Source organism: Plectrocnemia conspersa, unplaced genomic scaffold (genome assembly GCF_051122295.1).
Source record: "Plectrocnemia conspersa isolate PC_06_02 unplaced genomic scaffold, ASM5112229v1 ptg000009l, whole genome shotgun sequence".
Lineage (NCBI taxonomy): Eukaryota > Metazoa > Arthropoda > Insecta > Trichoptera > Polycentropodidae > Plectrocnemia > Plectrocnemia conspersa.
In genome coordinates, this window is record NW_028277173.1 from 8049338 (window position 1) to 8068587 (window position 19250).

The 19250-nt window shown below is 33.0% G+C and overlaps 3 protein-coding genes across 5 annotated transcripts in view; 2 read left to right on the forward strand and 1 right to left on the reverse strand.

Moving 5' to 3' along the window:
* The first annotated feature begins 222 nt into the window (after positions 1-222).
* On the forward strand, positions 223-1641 carry LOC148231796 (deoxycytidylate deaminase). 2 transcript variants are annotated; one of them, XM_088193362.1, is made up of 5 exons: positions 223-342; positions 495-644; positions 714-802; positions 862-1075; positions 1140-1641. In XM_088193362.1, exons 1-5 carry the CDS (start codon positions 305-307, stop codon positions 1237-1239), a joined length of 591 nt encoding a protein of 196 aa, XP_088049488.1. In that variant the 5' UTR covers positions 223-304; the 3' UTR covers positions 1240-1641. The 2 variants fall into 2 exon arrangements, with proteins under 2 accessions (XP_088049488.1, XP_088049489.1); XM_088193363.1 differs by having other exon boundaries at positions 714-784.
* A 132-nt stretch (positions 1642-1773) lies between these two features.
* LOC148231797 (uncharacterized) lies at positions 1774-8767 on the forward strand. Of its 2 annotated transcripts, XM_088193361.1 has the most exons (3): positions 1774-3280; positions 3587-4000; positions 5409-8767. In XM_088193361.1, exons 2-3 carry the CDS (start codon positions 3769-3771, stop codon positions 5990-5992), a joined length of 816 nt encoding a protein of 271 aa, XP_088049487.1. In that variant the 5' UTR covers positions 1774-3280; positions 3587-3768; the 3' UTR covers positions 5993-8767. The 2 variants fall into 2 exon arrangements, with proteins under 2 accessions (XP_088049487.1, XP_088049486.1); XM_088193360.1 differs by having other exon boundaries at positions 1774-4000.
* A 3325-nt stretch (positions 8768-12092) lies between these two features.
* Positions 12093-19250, reverse strand: part of Naa15-16 (N-alpha-acetyltransferase 15/16) — a 100492-nt gene continuing 93334 nt past the window's right edge. The window contains exons 9-13 of the mRNA XM_088193365.1: positions 15838-16025; positions 13360-13468; positions 13126-13289; positions 12889-13065; positions 12093-12757 (exon numbers count right to left, since the gene is read on the reverse strand). Of these exons, the coding sequence (XP_088049491.1) occupies positions 12533-12757; positions 12889-13065; positions 13126-13289; positions 13360-13468; positions 15838-16025 (863 nt within the window). The 3' untranslated portion in view covers positions 12093-12532. The remainder of the gene's footprint in view (positions 12758-12888; positions 13066-13125; positions 13290-13359; positions 13469-15837; positions 16026-19250) is intronic.

Consider the following 19250-nt stretch of genomic DNA (forward strand, 5'->3'; position numbering starts at 1 on the left):
TTTTTAGCAGCAATTTTTAGGTCTTGCAGCAATCTGTCCTCCTTTATACCCTCAAATAAAATTTATGTGATGACTTTTGTGATGAAGTGTTGCAAATTGTTATAAAATAACAAACTTATTTACAGTTTTTGTTAAATTATACAGATATATTGTAATATCAAAAAATATATATACAATTATATTTTTATAAAATTGTATCTTTAGTAATGGGCAATAAATTTTGTTTTAAAGCCAAAATTTCACCAAGCTGTCATATATAAACAGTGCTTGGGTCGGGTGACGTATCGGATTACGTCGGGTGACAATGTTGGATCAAGAGATTGCAAATTTAACAATAAAAAAGTAAAATATTTCGTTTACTAATATTATTATTATAACAAGATTATACACGTCATTTTGATTTCAATATTTACTCACGGTTTTAGATTTGGAGTGATGAGTGCCATTCGCTCACTAAAATATAAATATAACAACATATTTTATTTATTTTTCAGCGAACACAATAGTGAAAAACGTAAAAACTACCTAGAATGGAACGAATATTTTATGGCGTTAGCTTTTCTTGCGGCAAAAAGATCCAAAGATCCAGCTACTCAAGTAGGAGCATGCATTGTGGATAGAGAAAATAAAGTTGTGGGAATTGGGTAATGGTTGAATTATATTTAATATATAAGTATAAATGAAAGTTTTTTTTTAATTTAATTTTATTTTAGTTATAATGGAATGCCAATCGGATGTAGCGATGATGATTTTCCGTGGGGTAAAGAAAAAAAATCACTATATGGTAATAAGCATCTTTATGGTAAGTGCTTAATAATTAATAAAATATTTGATTATTTTACTATTCACATTTTATTTCAGTTTGTCATGCAGAATTGAATGCAATATTGAATAAAAATGTTGCTAGCGTTAAAAATTGTATTATATACGTAGCTCTGTTTCCTTGCAATGAATGCACTAAACTGATTATTCAATCTGGGATTAATGAAATTGTATATTTTTCTGATAAACATGCACATAAAACTGAGACGATGGCTTCTAAAAGAATGCTCAATTCAACTAATGTGAAATATAGGTACGTTTTTATAATACTTGATTGTATCGATTTGTAAAATTAACTTTTTATATAATTGTTTTAGTCAATTTATACCAAAGATGAAGCAAATCGTGATTAATTTTGATGAAATAAACATGATGGAAACTGATAATTTGAAAACTGAAACAACCACTACCGACTAAACTACTGAATCAATTTAATTTAAATCTATAGATACATAAATAGTCTATAACAATAACGCATCGATATTTTTACATTTAATAGGTTAATAACTAAATACAATCAAGTGTAGACTAATCTGTTAAATCATTTTAGGTGACGGAAAATATATAATTTGTTTTGTTCGAATACCATATTTTTGATCACTATGTACAATTAAGATTAAAACGTGACTGATTGGTTTTTTGCCATATGTGATCACAATCTATTTTTCTGTTAATCTATAATTTGAATCTAATCAACGCAAAATATGTATTGTATTGTCTACTATTATTTTAGTTGATTGTATTTTATTTTAATATTGCTATTTGCCCTAAAATTTGATTCTTCATTTGGTTGTACTACACATTAAATCCGTTTTCTAATAATGTGTATTAATTTAAAAGAGCGTATGAAACTTAAGTCTTGTAGATATTATTACTTATTTTCGACAAAACCGTTAAACAATTAAAATATTATATAATTTTAATTATTATAATGAATATTAATATTTTGACAGCAATGAAATATATAAAGTTATTTTTTAACAATATATTAGTTTTTACTGTTTTATGAATTTTTAAGAGCAAATGTGACATGGCTTTAATATTAAACATGTCATTTTAACCTGAGGGCCACGAACCATAACGCTTCAAGCGAATTCGCTTTACGCTGCAAGCGTCAGCATCGAGCGACAATAACAAATGTATGAGTCAATGTCTACAAGGCCACAAAGTAGCGCTGCAAGTCCGACGCGCGTTTTCTATGGACGTCAAGAACAAATGTATGAGAAGGTGCACGAAACAGTCGCCTCATGCGCCCTGTTAGAAGCGAAAGTTCCGTGCGTCAGCGCTTAGAATAAAATAATTTGTTTTTTTCGCTCCTGCCCAGTTCAAAACGAATACTGAAGAATTTATTACTGCAATGCAAAATCGTCCTGCTTTATGGATGAGCAAAAATTTAAAAATATCGTAAAAAAATTATGGGAAGAAATTAAACTTCTTCTTCCAGACTGTCCAGATGAGTTTTATTTATTATTATTATCAGCGAAATGAAGTATACATAATATAATAAAGTAAAGTGTGTTCCAAAAAGAATAAAAGTCCATTTCAACACCAAAATTTACGATTTAAACACAACGATATTTTGTATTACACTGAAATTAGATGGCTATATAGGGGAAAAATATTTAACGAGGTTGAATTTACAGATTCAAGGTCCATTACCAAATTATTTTAGTGTAGCAGAAAAGATTTACGGAAGGAGTGTTTTCTATGCTTTCTTTATTTGCAACCACGATTAATTCAAACGATGATAATTGTAATCTTATTCAGATAATTATAAAGCATTTAAACATGCTTTTAATAATTTTAATAAATATTTTCCTTCTGAAAATTTTGTGGGTGGTATCCGTTTATTCACTTTGATTGTTTTTAAAATAGTCGATCATTCACGCTATCTCAGGAAAATGCATTGATTGAATTATCCTGCAATTTAACTTTTAAAAATATATTTGAGAATGAATCATTGGATGTTTTTTGGATGAACAGTCCGAAGGTATTATTTCACAATGTAAGTTTTATGACATATTTCGTTTCGGTATCTGCAAATTCTGCATGTACAATTAGGTTATATATATATAAATAGAAGATTATAAACTTGTATGATGCTTTCAAGTTTACAATCCACGAGAGTTGACAATGGTCGGTACTTCATAAAGTTTCTGTTAATCTTTTGACTCAGTAGAAACACGTCTTTGCTGTCAATAATGTATAATGACAGTTAAGTCGTTTCACGTGTTTTTATTTTAATATAGGACGATAAGCAAATTCATATGTTAAAATTATCCCACAATCACGTACAAAAGGCGACATCAACCATAATAGTCTTGTAGCAAACAATATCATTGTAATTAATTATTAAGTACTAATTTTAATCAAAAAATTAGTACTTAATTTATTTCATTTTTTAGTATTTATTTATTTTTAGTATTTCAATATGGAGGATATCTAGTGACTAGAAGGGGTTCCCAACCCCGCGGACCGATTTGTGTGCGCCCGCCACTATTCGACCGCAATAGAATTTTTTTCACAAACACTAATTAAAAATTTAAATTATTTTTAATTATTTGTTAAGCCTCTACTACACTCTCTCGAAGTTGTCCGAACCGAAGCTACAACTGAAATCGGCCGAGATCGCCGACTTTTTTCCGATTATAGCTCCTGTAAGTGGCAAAAAAGGAATCTTTGACGAGTCAGGTGGTGCCCGCCGCCCTACCGATATTGTAAAATGCGTTCTAGGATACAAAAAGGTTGGGATCCCCTGGACTAGATCTCCGTATTGAAATATCCGTCTTTGCGTCTTTTTCTTACATTTGCAAAAATGTATAACTTTTTGTAAATTAACGATAATTTCACTATTCGGAATATTTTTTGTTTCGATATGTCTCGCCACGCCTTCGCTTCGCTCTCTGTTTGACAAGGCCGGAAGCGAAGCGTGAGCGAGATAGTAGTATGAGTTTGTATGGACGACCGACGGCGAACGCGAGACGCGAAGCAATAGCGAAGCGTGCCGGTTGTGATTGCTTACAAAATATTGAACGCGTGTACAAGATGGACACCGAAAAGTTTATTGAGTACGTCAAAAAATACCCTATATTGTATAATACAGGTCACAAGGACTATAAAAATATATTGAAAAAAGAAGAAATATGGCAAGCTATCGCCAGAGAAATGAATGAAACAAGTGAGTAATAAGAGTTTAATTTCGATTAAAATATTTAACAAATTCTCTTATATTCTATTGTTAGGTCGCGTATTTATTAGAGCACCTGTGCTTGAGGTGTTTCGACTTCGTTTACAACAAATACCCCTTGTTTCATTTTTATGTAGTTGTGTGAGCAACATGCCGCTTTCACCACATCTATAGCTGTTTGTGTTTCAACGTCGCATTCTCAACAATTTGTCGTGCGCGGCAAAGGCGTTCATTGTAACATTTTTCTTTCGTCGTGCGCATGCGCAGCAGTTGATTTAGAAAACGATCTCATCAAATATGATTGTAGAGCAAAGCCTTCATCCCCGATCAGCACATGGGGTATTGATTCGTCAATGCCTGGTAACGGTTTCGGTGGCAAAAGAATTTTTCGTGAATATATTCACGATAAAAAGTGCTATGCTCAAATATTCCACTGTCACAATTTTTTCAATCAGTTTTTATTCCTTCGAGTCTCGTCACACAAAAAAGCGAACACGAGGCGTTCTGATGCGTTTTCGCGGCGAACCTAGGCGCGAAAGCGAAGCGCAACGTGATCGAGATAGTAGTACATATTTCGTCGATAATCCGTCCGAAAACAATCGTTGAAATCCGAAACCGACGATAACCGAAGTCAACGAAAACCAAGGTACCACTGTATATGACTTTGTATGGACGACGACAGACGGTTGTGATTGTTTACGAACTATTCATTAGACATGCGAAAGTAAGTGTAAAATCGATCTTCATGAGATTCAAGCTCCTTACAGAGCTTATGCTACTCTCCATAGTCTTCCTGGGTTTTATTTATGTCATATTCTTCGCCTTTTTTTCTTATTTTTTAATAATAAAACAGTCGAAAGTAAAATATCGTTGTCTGAATCTGTTTCACTCAACATTTTCAAAATGAATTTAGTGTCGGTTCTCTTTCTTTACACGACTAGCTATGTGGCGTCTCCGTATCCCTCGTCCTGCAGTTCGCTTTCGCCTCGGCTCGCTTTCGTTTCGCTATGTTCACGCGTCTAGTATGACGTCTCCGCATTGCTCACGCTTCGTTCTCTGTTTGACAAGGCCTTTATTGTAGGACGATAATTGCGATAGTAGGTATCTACTATCGCAAGTAAAACAAAAGAAAAAAAAATTGTAACAGAAGTATTCAGATCCACTGTTAGCAAGACATTTTATAGTGACATGTTTCCAATCAATACTACCTACACAGTTCGGAAAATTCCATATTTCTCTATATCCGACTTCTGATTGTTTTCACATATTCTCATCAGGGGTTGGGATGTATATATTTATAATACCACCAGCAGTAGTTCGTCCAACACGGAAAGAAAAATCAATAGCTTGATTTTAATCTCCTATAGCCAAGTATCTGAAAAAATGTTTTTTTTTCTAGGTGAGGTGCTGCGAATTAAATGGAAAGGGTTAAAAGATGGATACACAAAATACAAAAAACGAGTAAAAGGCAGTACAGGCAGTGCTAAATCAGTAAATAACTGGTGTTGGGGTCCACACTTACGATTTTTAGATATTTTTATGAAAAAGAGGACGTTGTCATCAAATATTTGTACAACCTCACAAGAATCACCTACCCGATTCACTACGCTTTTGCCACCAAAATCACCGCAGCAAAGTGAGACTTCACAACATGAACTATTTGAACCAACGCCATCGATTACACCTACACCATCCACTTTGATGTCGACATCTCGGACGTCGCTCCGATCATCTGGACCTTCGCAAACTCGAGCTGTATTAAACACTGAGGACATCGAAAAAATCTTAGACTTCATGGGAAACGAATGCACAAAAAATACCGATGCTGTGGATCACCTCTTCACAAGTTATGCAGAAACTTTCAAGAAGTTTTCTCTAATAACTCAGACAAAATTAAAAGTGCAAATGGCGAATATGTTTGCTGATGCAGAATTGAAAGAATTCACTATAGTCAAGTCAAATAAGGATGAACCCTCGGAATGAAAGATAGAAAGCTGAAATTTTGTACAGATCTTTCTTTTGACGTTCTTAAGACGGGCTGAATAGTCTCATAAGATCTAGTGCCCGCTAGCCAAGATATCAAAGGTCACAAAAATCTTTTTTTTCTTCATAATATCTCGCTTTCTGTGTGTTACATGTCATTAGATGTTTCACAAAACTTGTTAAACTTCATTTCTTTGTATGATTAACCGTTTTCGAAATATAGCACGGAAAGCGGGAAGTGCACACCTGTTACTACAGAGCCTGATACCTAGTACACTACAAAGTTAATTATATAATAAAGATATTATTTATAAATAAGAAATTTATGAGAAAGTATTAATTAAAATTTTAAATATTTTAGATAAATTATAAGTAATAAATATGATTTATAAATAATACATTCGTGTCCACACCACCGTTGAGATAAAATGCAAAGTGTGTTTTTATTTAGACAGGGCAGACCTAGTCCATGTTTTACCTAGTGAATGGTATCAGAAACTACTCAGTCTACCTCTGAATATCATAACCAATCGGCATGCGTTTCGAGATTCTTCTTTTTCGTCGTAGTCCTCTTCTTCTGGTCGCCCAAATTCAATTTTCGGATCATTATCGTCCTCGTTTTTCGTTACATTTGACATAAGGACCACAGAAACAAGTTCACTTTCTCCATCAAAACCATTTGATTTTGATGAAGCGAAGAGGCATGCTTGTTCTTGACACTGGCCACAAACTAGAGCATTGAAACCCTACTTTCCACGACCTTTCTTGAAATTGCAGAAGATTCTATTCAATGGTTCATCCAGTGCTGGCGGCAATAATGTTGTCGGCTCTAGGATCTCGTTCTGTAAAACCCACCTATTCTCAGGTTGTAAATCCTTTCCTAACCAAGTTTGGATTTAGAAGTAGATCCGATTGATATGCTGACGAGCTGCTTCACTTATAGGTGGAAGAGATTTGATGAATTGTGTGTACCTCAAATTTTCAATACTATGTTCTAATTTTGGAGCATTATACATTGCTAAAAGAACACAAAATAATATAATGGGAGGACAATTTTCTAGATAGCAGTTTTTCTTTCTTAAACACCGCAGATGTTGTGTAGCATCCACTAAAGGTGTGCAAAAATAGGATATGTTCTTTATAATGAGGATATTTGTCGAAGCTTTTAGACGAATACATGCGTTTCTCCACATTTCCTTTGCCAATTTTCTTTCAGAAAATTTCTTGCTGACGTGATTAGGTTCGTCTTATTAAAATAACCAGCAATATCTTCCCCAAAAATTATCGCGGTCTTTTGTTATTCAGATTCTGCAATGGCTGTTTCGATGGTAAGGACAACAATATTATCTTTGGCTTGCTTTGTAGCGATGTTAGAACTTTTTAATTGCTGAATAAGCATTCCAATAATATTTTTTTATTGCATCGGTTCAATAAAACTATTCTTGGCTGATTGCCACAATCATTGTTACATCAAGGCTGACTTCGTAAGATGTTGAAAAAGCAGCGGTTCGTCTCAACAAGCAAATAGTTGACGTTTTTATTGACAACGATTGAGAAAGTACCATCTTTGCTCCATACGATGCGATGCAGAAGAAATCCACCATTGATGATGTATGTTACATTATACTGATCCAGTTCAATATTGACAGGCCCCATGGTATTATACAATTATGCTTTTGTAGTCTTTCGCATGCCAGCATTGTTAAATAGTGATGTTGGGTATAAACTTAATTCATACTGTAGATATTCCTTAAGATGATCGTCAAACCTTTTATTTATGGTTATTCTCTGAAAAAGTAGCAATGGATTTTCAGAAACTTTGCAGTAATTTACCTTGACTGATCTGTTAACATCAGAAAGTGGAAGAATTTCGTCTGCATTCTTTAATTTTATTTCATTAAATTTTAATTCAGTTATTTTCACCATTGATTCCAGGCCAATATCATGATCTTTGTGTCAGTTTATTTTGTCATTTCCTACAATTCCAGAAGCTATAGATACTATTTGCTTTATATCTGGGAAAGAATTGTAAAGGGTGAACCAGTTAATAAGTTGACTAACATCTGTAGTATCTCTTTTCACACGTGAATCTCTTGAGTCGACGTGTTGTTCCGCAAAGCCTAAAGAAATATTAAAAAACTTCTTTATTTCCTCATAGTGTTCGTGGCATGCATGCCATATACCCATTTACACAAAACACTGTCTTACGTACTTCGTCCCAAACTCCTCCTATCTTATCGGATTTCATTAGACTTTGCTTGATCACCATATCGATCCACTTCCGGAATTAAATTTACCAGTGAGTCTTTCTGTGAAGAATCAGTTTCTCAAAAGTTCTCAAAAGTCTTTTTATCCATTGTTTCTGTCAATTTTGTCATATCTTGAAGGTATAAATGTGCCGATTTGTTATAAAGAAAGCGACCACTTGCGTAAAAATACGGAAACATTTTTTCGCCTTATTTGACTGGACTACTATGAATTCAATTTAATCGCCGATATACGCATCGACAACAGAGAATTTCGTCCAACACTGCATCTGAAGAATTCATTGTTTATGATAGTGAAGTCGGAGCTCCATCATCAGTGCCACAAATAAATTTAACCATTTCACAGGAACCAACCTCTCCAATGGATATATAAGAGATGAGAGTACATTATGAAGAAGTCTTAAATCAAATTACAAAATAAATGTACAAGCAACACTACATACCTATATAAAATGTGATTTTATATTTTTTTATATTTATAAATCTCGATAAATATGTACCTTAAACATATTGCCAATCTTTCTCAATTACCTATCAAACGCCTCCAATTAGTATCCTGTTTTGTTATTTCTGATTTCAATATTTCATGTAATTCTACAATGCAGTCTTTAAACAACGAAAATAAGTGTAAAATCAGTCTTCATGAGATTCAAGCTCCTTACAGAGCCTATACTACTCTCCATAGTCTTCCTGGGTTTTATTTATGTCGTGTTCTTCGCCTTTTTTCTTATTTTTTTAATAATAAAACAGTCAAAAGTATATATCGTCAGAAACTGTTTCACTCAATATTTTGAAAATTAATTTGGCGTCAGTTTCCTTTCTCCACGACTAGCTATGTAGCGTTTCCGCATTCGTCAACCTACAGTTCGGTTACGCCTCGGTTCGCTTTCGCAACGCCTTCGTTTCGCTATGTCCACGCGTCTACAATGACGTCTCCGCATCGCTCACGCTTCAATTTGCTTCGCTCTGTTCAACAATGGCAGTAGAGATAAAATAATCTATATTATGCTTTGAGTTTCAACTCGGTCATAATGCGACAATGTTAAAAACATCTGTAATACAATGGGCAGGGATGCCATTAAATTTAGATGGTGTAAAAAATTTGTTCCGGGAATTTTGACAAGAGCCGGTAATTCTTAGGGGTTGTTAGTGAGGGTATTAGGACTGCCATCAAATCGAAGGTACAGGATTAACGATTTAGAAGCTAGCACAAAGGCTATATAAATAAATTAATTGTTTAAGGAAATCCTTACGCAGCCAGGGACGTCATTTCAGATTTATCCAGGGGTTGGCCAGTCAGTGGTCATTTTTATAATATTTCGATTTTTTAATATTTCATTAAATGACATGCATTCTTGCCAAATACAAGGGGGGAATGCTTCCAAATGAAGTCCTTATTTAAAATCCACGTCAAAAGCAATAAAATCGTGCCGCCACTGTCGAAACGCTCTGTTATCGACTTACAATAAGTAAGAATTGTATGAAGCATATCCAAACTGAATTTTGACCAATAGGAGAGCGCAAAAAACAATTATCACTTCTCAGAAGGCAAAAATTCACGACAAAAGCAATAAAATAGTGTCAGCGCCGTCGCCATTTTATTGCTTTTGTCGTGAATTTTTGCCTTCTGAGAAGTGATAATTGTTTTTGCACCCTCCTATTGACCAAAATTCGCTTTGAATACACTTTGACTAGCACTTATATCATAAGTCCGTATTAATATCGGTAAGGATAGCTAGCACATTTTAAAAATATTATTATAGATTATATATACATTATAGAGTTATATCGAAGTGCAGACAAACTATGGAGCAATATGCGAAAGCCTATTTTCCTCTGAGAGTAGAGTTGGCTTAGTTGGTATTTTGACCTAATGATAATTCTAAAACTATAATTAGATTTAGAACTTTCATTAGGTCAAGTTGGCTTTGGTTAATTTGTGTAAATTATGTTTGGGTTTGAACAGCAAATGGACGTTTCGCAACTGTCAAATTGAGTTTCATTTTGGAGTAGCATATAATTTCACTAGCGCTTATCAGTTAAATTATATTTTCGCTAGTAGAAATATATATCTACTAGTGAAAATGTATTGAGACTTCACTTGTGAAAATATAACTTCATCAAAAAATACACATTCACTGTATTATAATGGCTGCTTGATCATAAATGAAACCTGATATTTTAAATGAAAAATAATATCAAAACAACTCTAAATTATTTAAAATAAAACTTGAAAAAAAATCCACCTGACATAGGAGTTTAAAGGGTTTAAAATAGAATGTTATCGCAGGGTTTGCACCAACTATTGTGAGTTAACAAGTTCCTCGGAACACAAAAATCAGTATTTTTATTCTTCACCCAGGTCCTAAAAATTGTTTTTATGCAATTTATCAAGGAATTTACTCTTTATCAGATGATATTAATATCATAAATATGATTTATCTGAATAAATCTTATCAGCGTATAAACGTACTTATTTTTTAAATACACGTTATCTGATAAAAAACTAACCTATCCTACTCGCTGATAAATCAAAAGTGAGTAATACAAATACTGTTGCTAGGGCTGGCTTTCAAAAAAAAACAATATATAAATCCATTGCTACCGATTTTGCTAATCATCGATTTCAAATGAAATCTATCAATATTTAATTATATTACACAATTGTAAAAAAATAAAGTTGTATACCCCTGACGCATCTTTTGGAAACCTCTGCTATGAATGGATTAAGGAATTTCAATTAAAACAGAATCGGTATATATTTGTTTCATATTTATTGATGGTATAAAATTTCTTGATTGCATACCGTCCAAATACACATTTTTCCTCCGCATTATCTTAAACTTCATTTTTATAATGAGCCGTAACAATTTACATACATTGACTATTCACATCAATTAGTCCGACGGCGTGTAGCTCACATCGGACGTGTTTAAAATCGTTTATATTTGTTCAATATTGTTTTGGTAAAAGCAACTTTAGGCCAACGTATGATGGCAAATTTGAGAGCGAGTGAAATTTCACCGCACCTTACAAGTTCTTTTAGAAGATTTTTGAGACTGAATCGTAAACTACAATTGTATTTTTTACAAAAAGACAAAACGGACGCTTTGATGATTTGACAGTTGAAAAATGACAATATCTCGTAGTCAGTCTCATACAAAGTCAGGTTTATAATAATTAATAGTTAACTTTCATGATGAAACTTTCGCAAATTCACTCTTGTTAACTTACGATACATTATGAGGTAAAAAAAACAAGTTCATCTTGCTTATTATATGGACAAAAATTAAATACACATAAACCATTCAGGCTGTCTTTTAATAATAATTTACTTTTGAAAGAACCTTTGTTATTAATCGGCGTAATTGAATCACATTATATGTCTTTATAAACGGAGTATTTTTCATTACATTGATGCGATATCTGAACAATGGTTAGCGACGAACTACTGCATACATTTAATTGAAGAGTATGTATGCATTTTTTAAAAATAAAATTGTGATGATCACAGTGTATATTAATTAGGCGACTCTCAAACTTTTTAATAAAAAAAATTAAATTATATACATACATTTGTGTAAATTGATCTAAGCAAAATGGAACATCAAAACCACCGAATAAGCAGCAACTGGATTACAAAATGTGGCACTCGAAATAATATTATATTAAATCATTTATTACCTATCTATTAAAGTATATACATAATAGTTTATTTTTATATCGAATATAAAATTCAATTTAAAAAATGATCAAAGTGATATCAACTAAAAACTATACAAGCGTCGCAAACGACTAAACAAATCAGGCAATTTAAAAGAAAACCAGCTTGATAATATTGCTTTTTTTTTATTCGTACCTATATGGAATACACAATTATTAGCCATCATAAAATAAATCCACATAGTAATGAAAGAGATGTTTTACAAAGTATATAAATTTTCCGTATAAAAAATTATACGAAAACCATCCGATGAATAAACGAAATGCACATTTTAATTGAACGATTGATGAGTCTCCAAATTTGAAGTAATATTGAAAAAACTGGCTATACGTAAGTCATTGTAATTTTGTTCAAAGTCTTTCCAATATCATCTAAGGGTGTGAAATATAAAAAAGTAACAATAATGACTTGTACAACACTCTATATAATAGTCGATTAAGTTGGAATATATCAAATGTAAAATATTAACATAATGTTTACAGATAGATGGTGTAGTGATATTGTCGGTAAGATTTTATGTCGCACAAATCATTCACTGGTAATACTCGACTAGGCTGTGATCGAACACGCAGCCAAACATTGTTCCAAGTGATTGGCGGTGGTTGTGGCGCTCGGCACCGGTGTAGTGGCGCGCGGCGGCTCCAGTTCTGACTCGGGCTTGAACGCCAACGTGTACGGATACTTGTTATTGCATTTGATCCTGTATTCTTCGATCGCCTTTTCTAAATTGCCAAAAGTTGCGCTCTTTAAAGAGTCTAAAACTTTGGTGCAATTCTGAAAAATACAACAAATATAATCAACTGATAATCATACAATGTAGATATGAAGGATTAAAACCAAACGTTCTAGACGTATATGTATTATATTTATTTAAAAAGTAACGACTATTCAATTACAATCCTTACCTGAATTGAACAATCTGAATATGATAACGAAGTGACGATTGCGATTGCCTTTTCCAAATCAGACGGTTGCAAACGAGCTAAAACTTTAGCTCCTTGCAGAGCAGCCGCTAGAGTCTTACTACCTGGACCGTTTAGATATTCTTTGTTAATTTCTAAAGCAGCTTTTCCACCAAACAACTGAAAAATTACATTTTTAATTAGCCTTATATTCGTTAATGATAAAATATAAATACGCACATCTTTGGACGCTTTCTCGAGGACTTGAGATACAGGAGTGCCCGGCTCTAACGTCGCCGAGCTCAAAGCCACGTTGAATCGTGACATACAATCGTGAAGTTCAGGACGATCCGGATCCAATTTCAAAGCCCTCCTTATGCTTTGAAGCATCAAGAGAAGTTTTCCTGCAAATAAAATAATTAATCCATCATCCATTTAAATTAAATATATTTGAGTTAAGCGTTAAATTATTACCTCTTCTATAATTGATCTCGAAAGCCATCAAGTGAGTGTCTATTCTGTTGGCTGCGAGATTTTGTAATGGCGTGAGGAATTTAAGGGCCTGCTCGAGTGGATCTTCAACCTGAAATGTATACATATAAAAATATAATATATTATAAGTCAAAGAACCAGAGTTTCAAAATGTAATATTATCATTTAATTGAACCATGTGCAACTACCAGAGACACTGACTATAATTTCTACCAACAGATGTCTCTAGTATCACATTCTATAATAAAAAACATAAGATTTTTTCTGCAATTTTGGCAAATGTAACACCATGGAATATAGCTGGTTCCTACATTATCATGTGGTAATCAACTAAAGAACACTGATCTTTTAGTATTGATACTGTGTAGACGATAGGTTATTGTGAAGCTAAAAGCTGTAGCAAATTATATTTCTTTGTTTCCATTTTCATTTCCTTCACAATTGTGTTCAACTAAACAAAAAGCAATATTACTAAAACAAAGTATTTATAATAGTGAACACCTTCGAAACTTGTGAGATGAAAAAAGTCCGTCTTTCAAAACCTTTAATAAGATTTAACAAGCGATGAGCCTAGAATTATGCTTGTGGTAAAGTCGGGCCTTGGAGTTTAATTAAAAATAAATTAGAAATATTTTATTGTGACACGGCTTAACCATATAATTAACATTAAGATCGACGAAATATTGCTGTTAAGAATTCATTTACCCCATTGAATTTGGGCAGAAAAATATATGTCATTTAATGATATACTATGAAGCTGAAATAGCGTCCCTGATTCTAAACCAAAAATTCTCAGAATATCCTTCAAAAAAAAAAACTGCCTCGAAAATATTTTTTTAAATATGTCATTTCAGTGAAATTGCACGGAAATACTTTTCCATTGGTAGATTTTTACCAGTGAAAATATAATTTATCTGACAGGTGTTAAAAAAATTATATGATTTCAACTTTATCATACGTAGTAATATATACATTTTCATTCTGATCATAATTTATTTACATGCGATCTATAAATGTTACAGTGAATGTGTATTTTTTGATGAAGTTATATTTTCACTAGTGAAGAATACATTTTCACTAGTAAATATATATTTCTAAAATATAATTTTACAGATAGACGCTAGTGATTTTATATGCTGCTCTAAAATATCTCTGAAACTGAATTTGACAGTTGGGAAACGTATTTGCTGTTCAAACCCAAACCTAACTTACACGAATTAACCTAACTAAACTTGACCTAATGAAAGTTCTAAGACTTATAACAGTTTTAGAACTTTCGTTGGGTCAAGTCCAAAATACATATTAAGCCAACTCATCTCTCAGGGGAAAATATGTGGAAGAAGAACTACAGACAGACGTCATATTTTGCATATTACTCCATAGTTTGCCTGCATACACTACGTTTTAAAAATATGACAGCAATCCTTACTGATATTAATTTTTAATTATTTAATTATATTAATTTAACTTTTGATATGAGAGTATTGGTCAAAGTGTATTCAAAGCGAATTTTGGTCAATATGAAGGCGCAAAAACAATTATCACTTCTGAGAAGTTAAAATTTCACATCAAAAGCAATAAAATCGTGTTGGCGCCGTCGTAGTGGGAACACTCGTTCTCGTTCCCACTGCGAGGGCGCGATTTTATTGCTTTTGACGTAGATTTTTGACTTATGAAAAGGGATAATTGTTTCTTGCGCTCTCCTATTCGTCAAAATTCAGTTTAGATAAGTTTCATTCGATTTTTAATTATTGTAAGTTATAATATTGTTACATAAATGTCTTAATATGAACACTAAATAACCATATTTCCACCCCCCCATCCCCATTGGAAAAAACTCCCTGGCTGCGCAAGGTTTCCCTCAGACAATTTATTTATTTAGCTTTTGTGCTAGCTTGCGCATCGTTAATATCGGACCTTCGCTTTGATCTCAGCCCTAATATCTTCACTAACAACCCATAAGGACTACCCGCCGTTGTCAAAATTCCCGGAAAGAAATTTTTAGTTTGTTAATTTATTTTACATATTTTGTGGATTTTTTTATATCAATTCAGAGGCTCTCAATATTTTTTATTAAATTAATATAAAATATTTTTTGTTAGTACTTGAATTTATTGGTATTATTTTCTATAGAAATCATTTACATGTTTTTTTATTTATTATTTCAGTATAGTATATATGTAAATATATAATTATCTGTAGTAACTTAAAAGCGTGAAAGATCGACCGCCGTACATGTACGGCGATACCGCTCAAAAGGTTAATGGTATTATAAGGCAATGACAGAGGAAAAATATGGAGAGCTGACCAAAAAATGATTCTGATATAAATACATTTTGTACGAGTATTGACAATAGGAACGGATGGCATCATGTGTTGGAAGAATCTGAGATCCATAACGATTTGTAACGCCAATACAGCATAATTTGAAAGTAATCTTCTTTAATTAAATATACTCACTCTAGCAAGTTTGTCCGGCACCAGCTCTTCCAATTGAGGAGCATCATCCGGCGCATCGTGGTGTGGGCACGGTCGATTGTGTTGCTTGGGAGCATTAGCAGCCACCAGGGCAGACTCCCTTTCGGCCTTGCGCCTAGCCTTTCTTTGTTTGTTGTGCAGTTTTTTCAGCTCAGCCGGAGCGAGATTTTCTGTAATAAAAAAAAACACGGCATAAATTTGCGTTCGATTGCATATTTTATAACAGCTGCCTCGAGCGCTTAGCTGCTATCCATATAACCAGATAACGCGACGTTTATTGTTAGAACGAGTCCGATTACTAAATTACTTGAGCGCTATAAAATTGCGTCATTACAATCGAATAAAAAAAAGCACCTGAGGAAAGTTGCTAATTTATATGGCACGCAACGAGATGAACTTGAGGCCGAAAGTAATGACAAATAACAAAAAAGAGAGAGGTGAACTATATAAACACTCCTCTGTACAAGTGCACGATCGTTATGCATAGAATTGGGTCGTTAACAAAATTAGAATCATAAAAAAATATGTATTTGTATAATAATAATAACAACGGCAAAATAAACAAGGCAACGCAATCGGCAAAAAGGCAATCATTAATTACGCTTTTATGCCCAAGACAAAAGGCAATTCTCGGACAATGGGAGAGGCCCAGGGGAATGAAGTCATATCGTCGTTTGATTGAAGTCCAAAAACGGTATGGTTGCGCAAAATGGCCTAATAACGACGTGGGATGTCTGCTTTGAGAAATCAAGTATGTACTATAATCATTAAATAAAACGTTGGCATTCCGCGCTTAGAATGAGAACACTTCGATATATTTACAATATAGTTGTAAAGAAACAGAAAAAAACTAGAAAGACTCGATATGATCCAGGAGGCTGTCTAGTTTTTTTTTTACTTAACATCGATTAAATTGCTACCGCTGAAATAGATATGCATTGATAAAGTAAGCTATTAAGTCGATTTTATATGTTAAAGTAAAATAAATAAATGTATCTACCGCTTTGATTTTAAAATGCTACAGTCCTGATATTATCGGTTTCAGCGATATACCTCGAATACCCCAGATTCCTATTTTATTTAAATTAAAACAAAAAATGTTTAAGAACAACTGGTTAGATTTAAAATTTACTGAAGTAAAAATAGTTAAGAATTACTAGTTTCACTAACCTAAAGTATTTCTAAGCTTATTAATAAACGTTTCTAACAATCTTCATTGATAATGATAAAGTTACTCAGACACAACATTCTGTGAAACACACAGCAACCAACATCGTAAAAACTATTTAAGCGCTTTGAAATTACTCACGAATGTAACGTAAGTTAAAACTTGTCTTTATAAAATACAACAATATTTATAGTACGCTTTGTTGTACATATACAAAGTTAAAAATCGAACAAATGTGCATTGCCAAACAAATCACGAGTGAAATCGGCATTTCGGAACACCCAAGAGTTCGAAGAGCGACTAAGCTCACAATAGTCACGCAGATTTTGAAAGTAACGGGTAAAATACTAGTAAAAAAATAGATTCGGTGATTATCTCGGAAACGAAAATTGCGAACATACATATGCCTGCACTACACTCTCTGGAAGATGGCCAAGGTTAGCCAAGGACGAAGAATATAATGGGTTACTTCGGTCGAGTTCGGTTCTGCCCGCTCTAAAATCTCTCGGAAGTTGTCCGAGGTTACCGAGAATGGGAGGTAAAGTGGGGGTAATTCAGTCGACTTTGCCAGCTTCAAGCGCTTCCGAACATTGTCGGCAAAAGGACCGAAGTCGGAGCTGCTCTTCGAACGCGAGCGGTGAGATACTTCCCCTTTCGCTCTCTCGCGTGTTAAGTGACGAGAGTGACAGAGATAATGATATGGTGTTTCGCAAACTGAGATAGAACGAGTAACTCGGTTCAATTTCAGTATGCGCGTAGGCGTCCTATGGTTAACATGTATGTCGAGCGCTGCGTCGTGGTCACGTGGTCAAGTTATAATACCACATGCTTATCGGGGACTTCAACAGACACTTACTGACATCTTTGAATATTTTAGGGCACCAAAGGGGATTAATTATATTTCTGATAGTATATTATTCTAACAGATATCGTTATTATATTTTTTTTTCATATAAAATTAAATAATTAAAAAATAATTAGTGGTACTTGATTTTGTTAAAAAAATCGTTTCGAATATCCTTATGTATTTTCCTAGATCGGTTTATATAAATGTCACACCATAACGAATTCATATTTAGAATCGATGGCGACAAAATCTAGGATAGTCACAGATGTGGTGTTCGTATTCTGAAATATAATTTTTATGCCTTATGGCATTTTGCAAAAGCAGACAAAGATTTTGCGTAAATTTAATATTTACGACCGAAAAGTTTTCACTGATATTGTATTGGTGAGTGCCCACACAAACTTTTATAATTATCAGTAGCGTAATTTTAATAAAATGACAATTTAAAAATTGCGATTATTTGGCACATTTTTCGATCACGCGTAAATATGCCAGTTGTACGTGACAGAAGCCGCCGTCCGGATGTCATTCACGGCCGCCATCCGAACGGCATATGAAATTTGCGGCAGTGTGGTCGCAGGTCTCGGCCGACTTCAGTTGTAACTTCGGTTCGGATAACTTCCAGAGAGTGTAGTGCAGGCAATAGATAATAGCGGAGACTAAAATTCCACACATTAAATGTTGTAATTAAAATTTCGCACCTTATAAGATAAATGTATTTATTAAAAAATGAAATATTCATAAACTGCAATACATAACAATGATAAAATAATATACTAAAAAATATTAATACAAAAAACTTGCCACAGATTAACATATGTAAAATCAGACCGCCCAGAATTTATTAATAAGAGCTATGAAAGACTACATGACTCTGTTTCTAACGTTTTTTGTGACAATATTTTTTTCGGTATATTATCTTATCGTTTATTCTATATGTTTTGTTTTTATATATTGCAATTTATGCATATTTTTTTAATAAATATATTTATATTTTACCAGATAAGCTAATGCATATGCACAATTTAAAATATAAATATTATGAAAAAATATAAAGAGATAACCATATTATATTCACCATTTGATATATGCAATTGTAAAGTATGGATTTTGTGTACTTTTCTGTTAATACTAAAACATAAATTTTCAATATTTCATGAATATCTAATCTTTCAATAATACTTCTCAAACTAGTATATCTATTTTTATTTAAAATACTCTGATTACACGATTTTGTAATTTGTGCAATAATCATCTTATCTAATTTATTATAACCATATAAAATATTATTGCACAATTATTGAAGTGAGGCAATATAATACTATTACAGTTTTTATTTCCTTTTCTAAACAATGTATCGATTTTTCTAATATTTTTTTA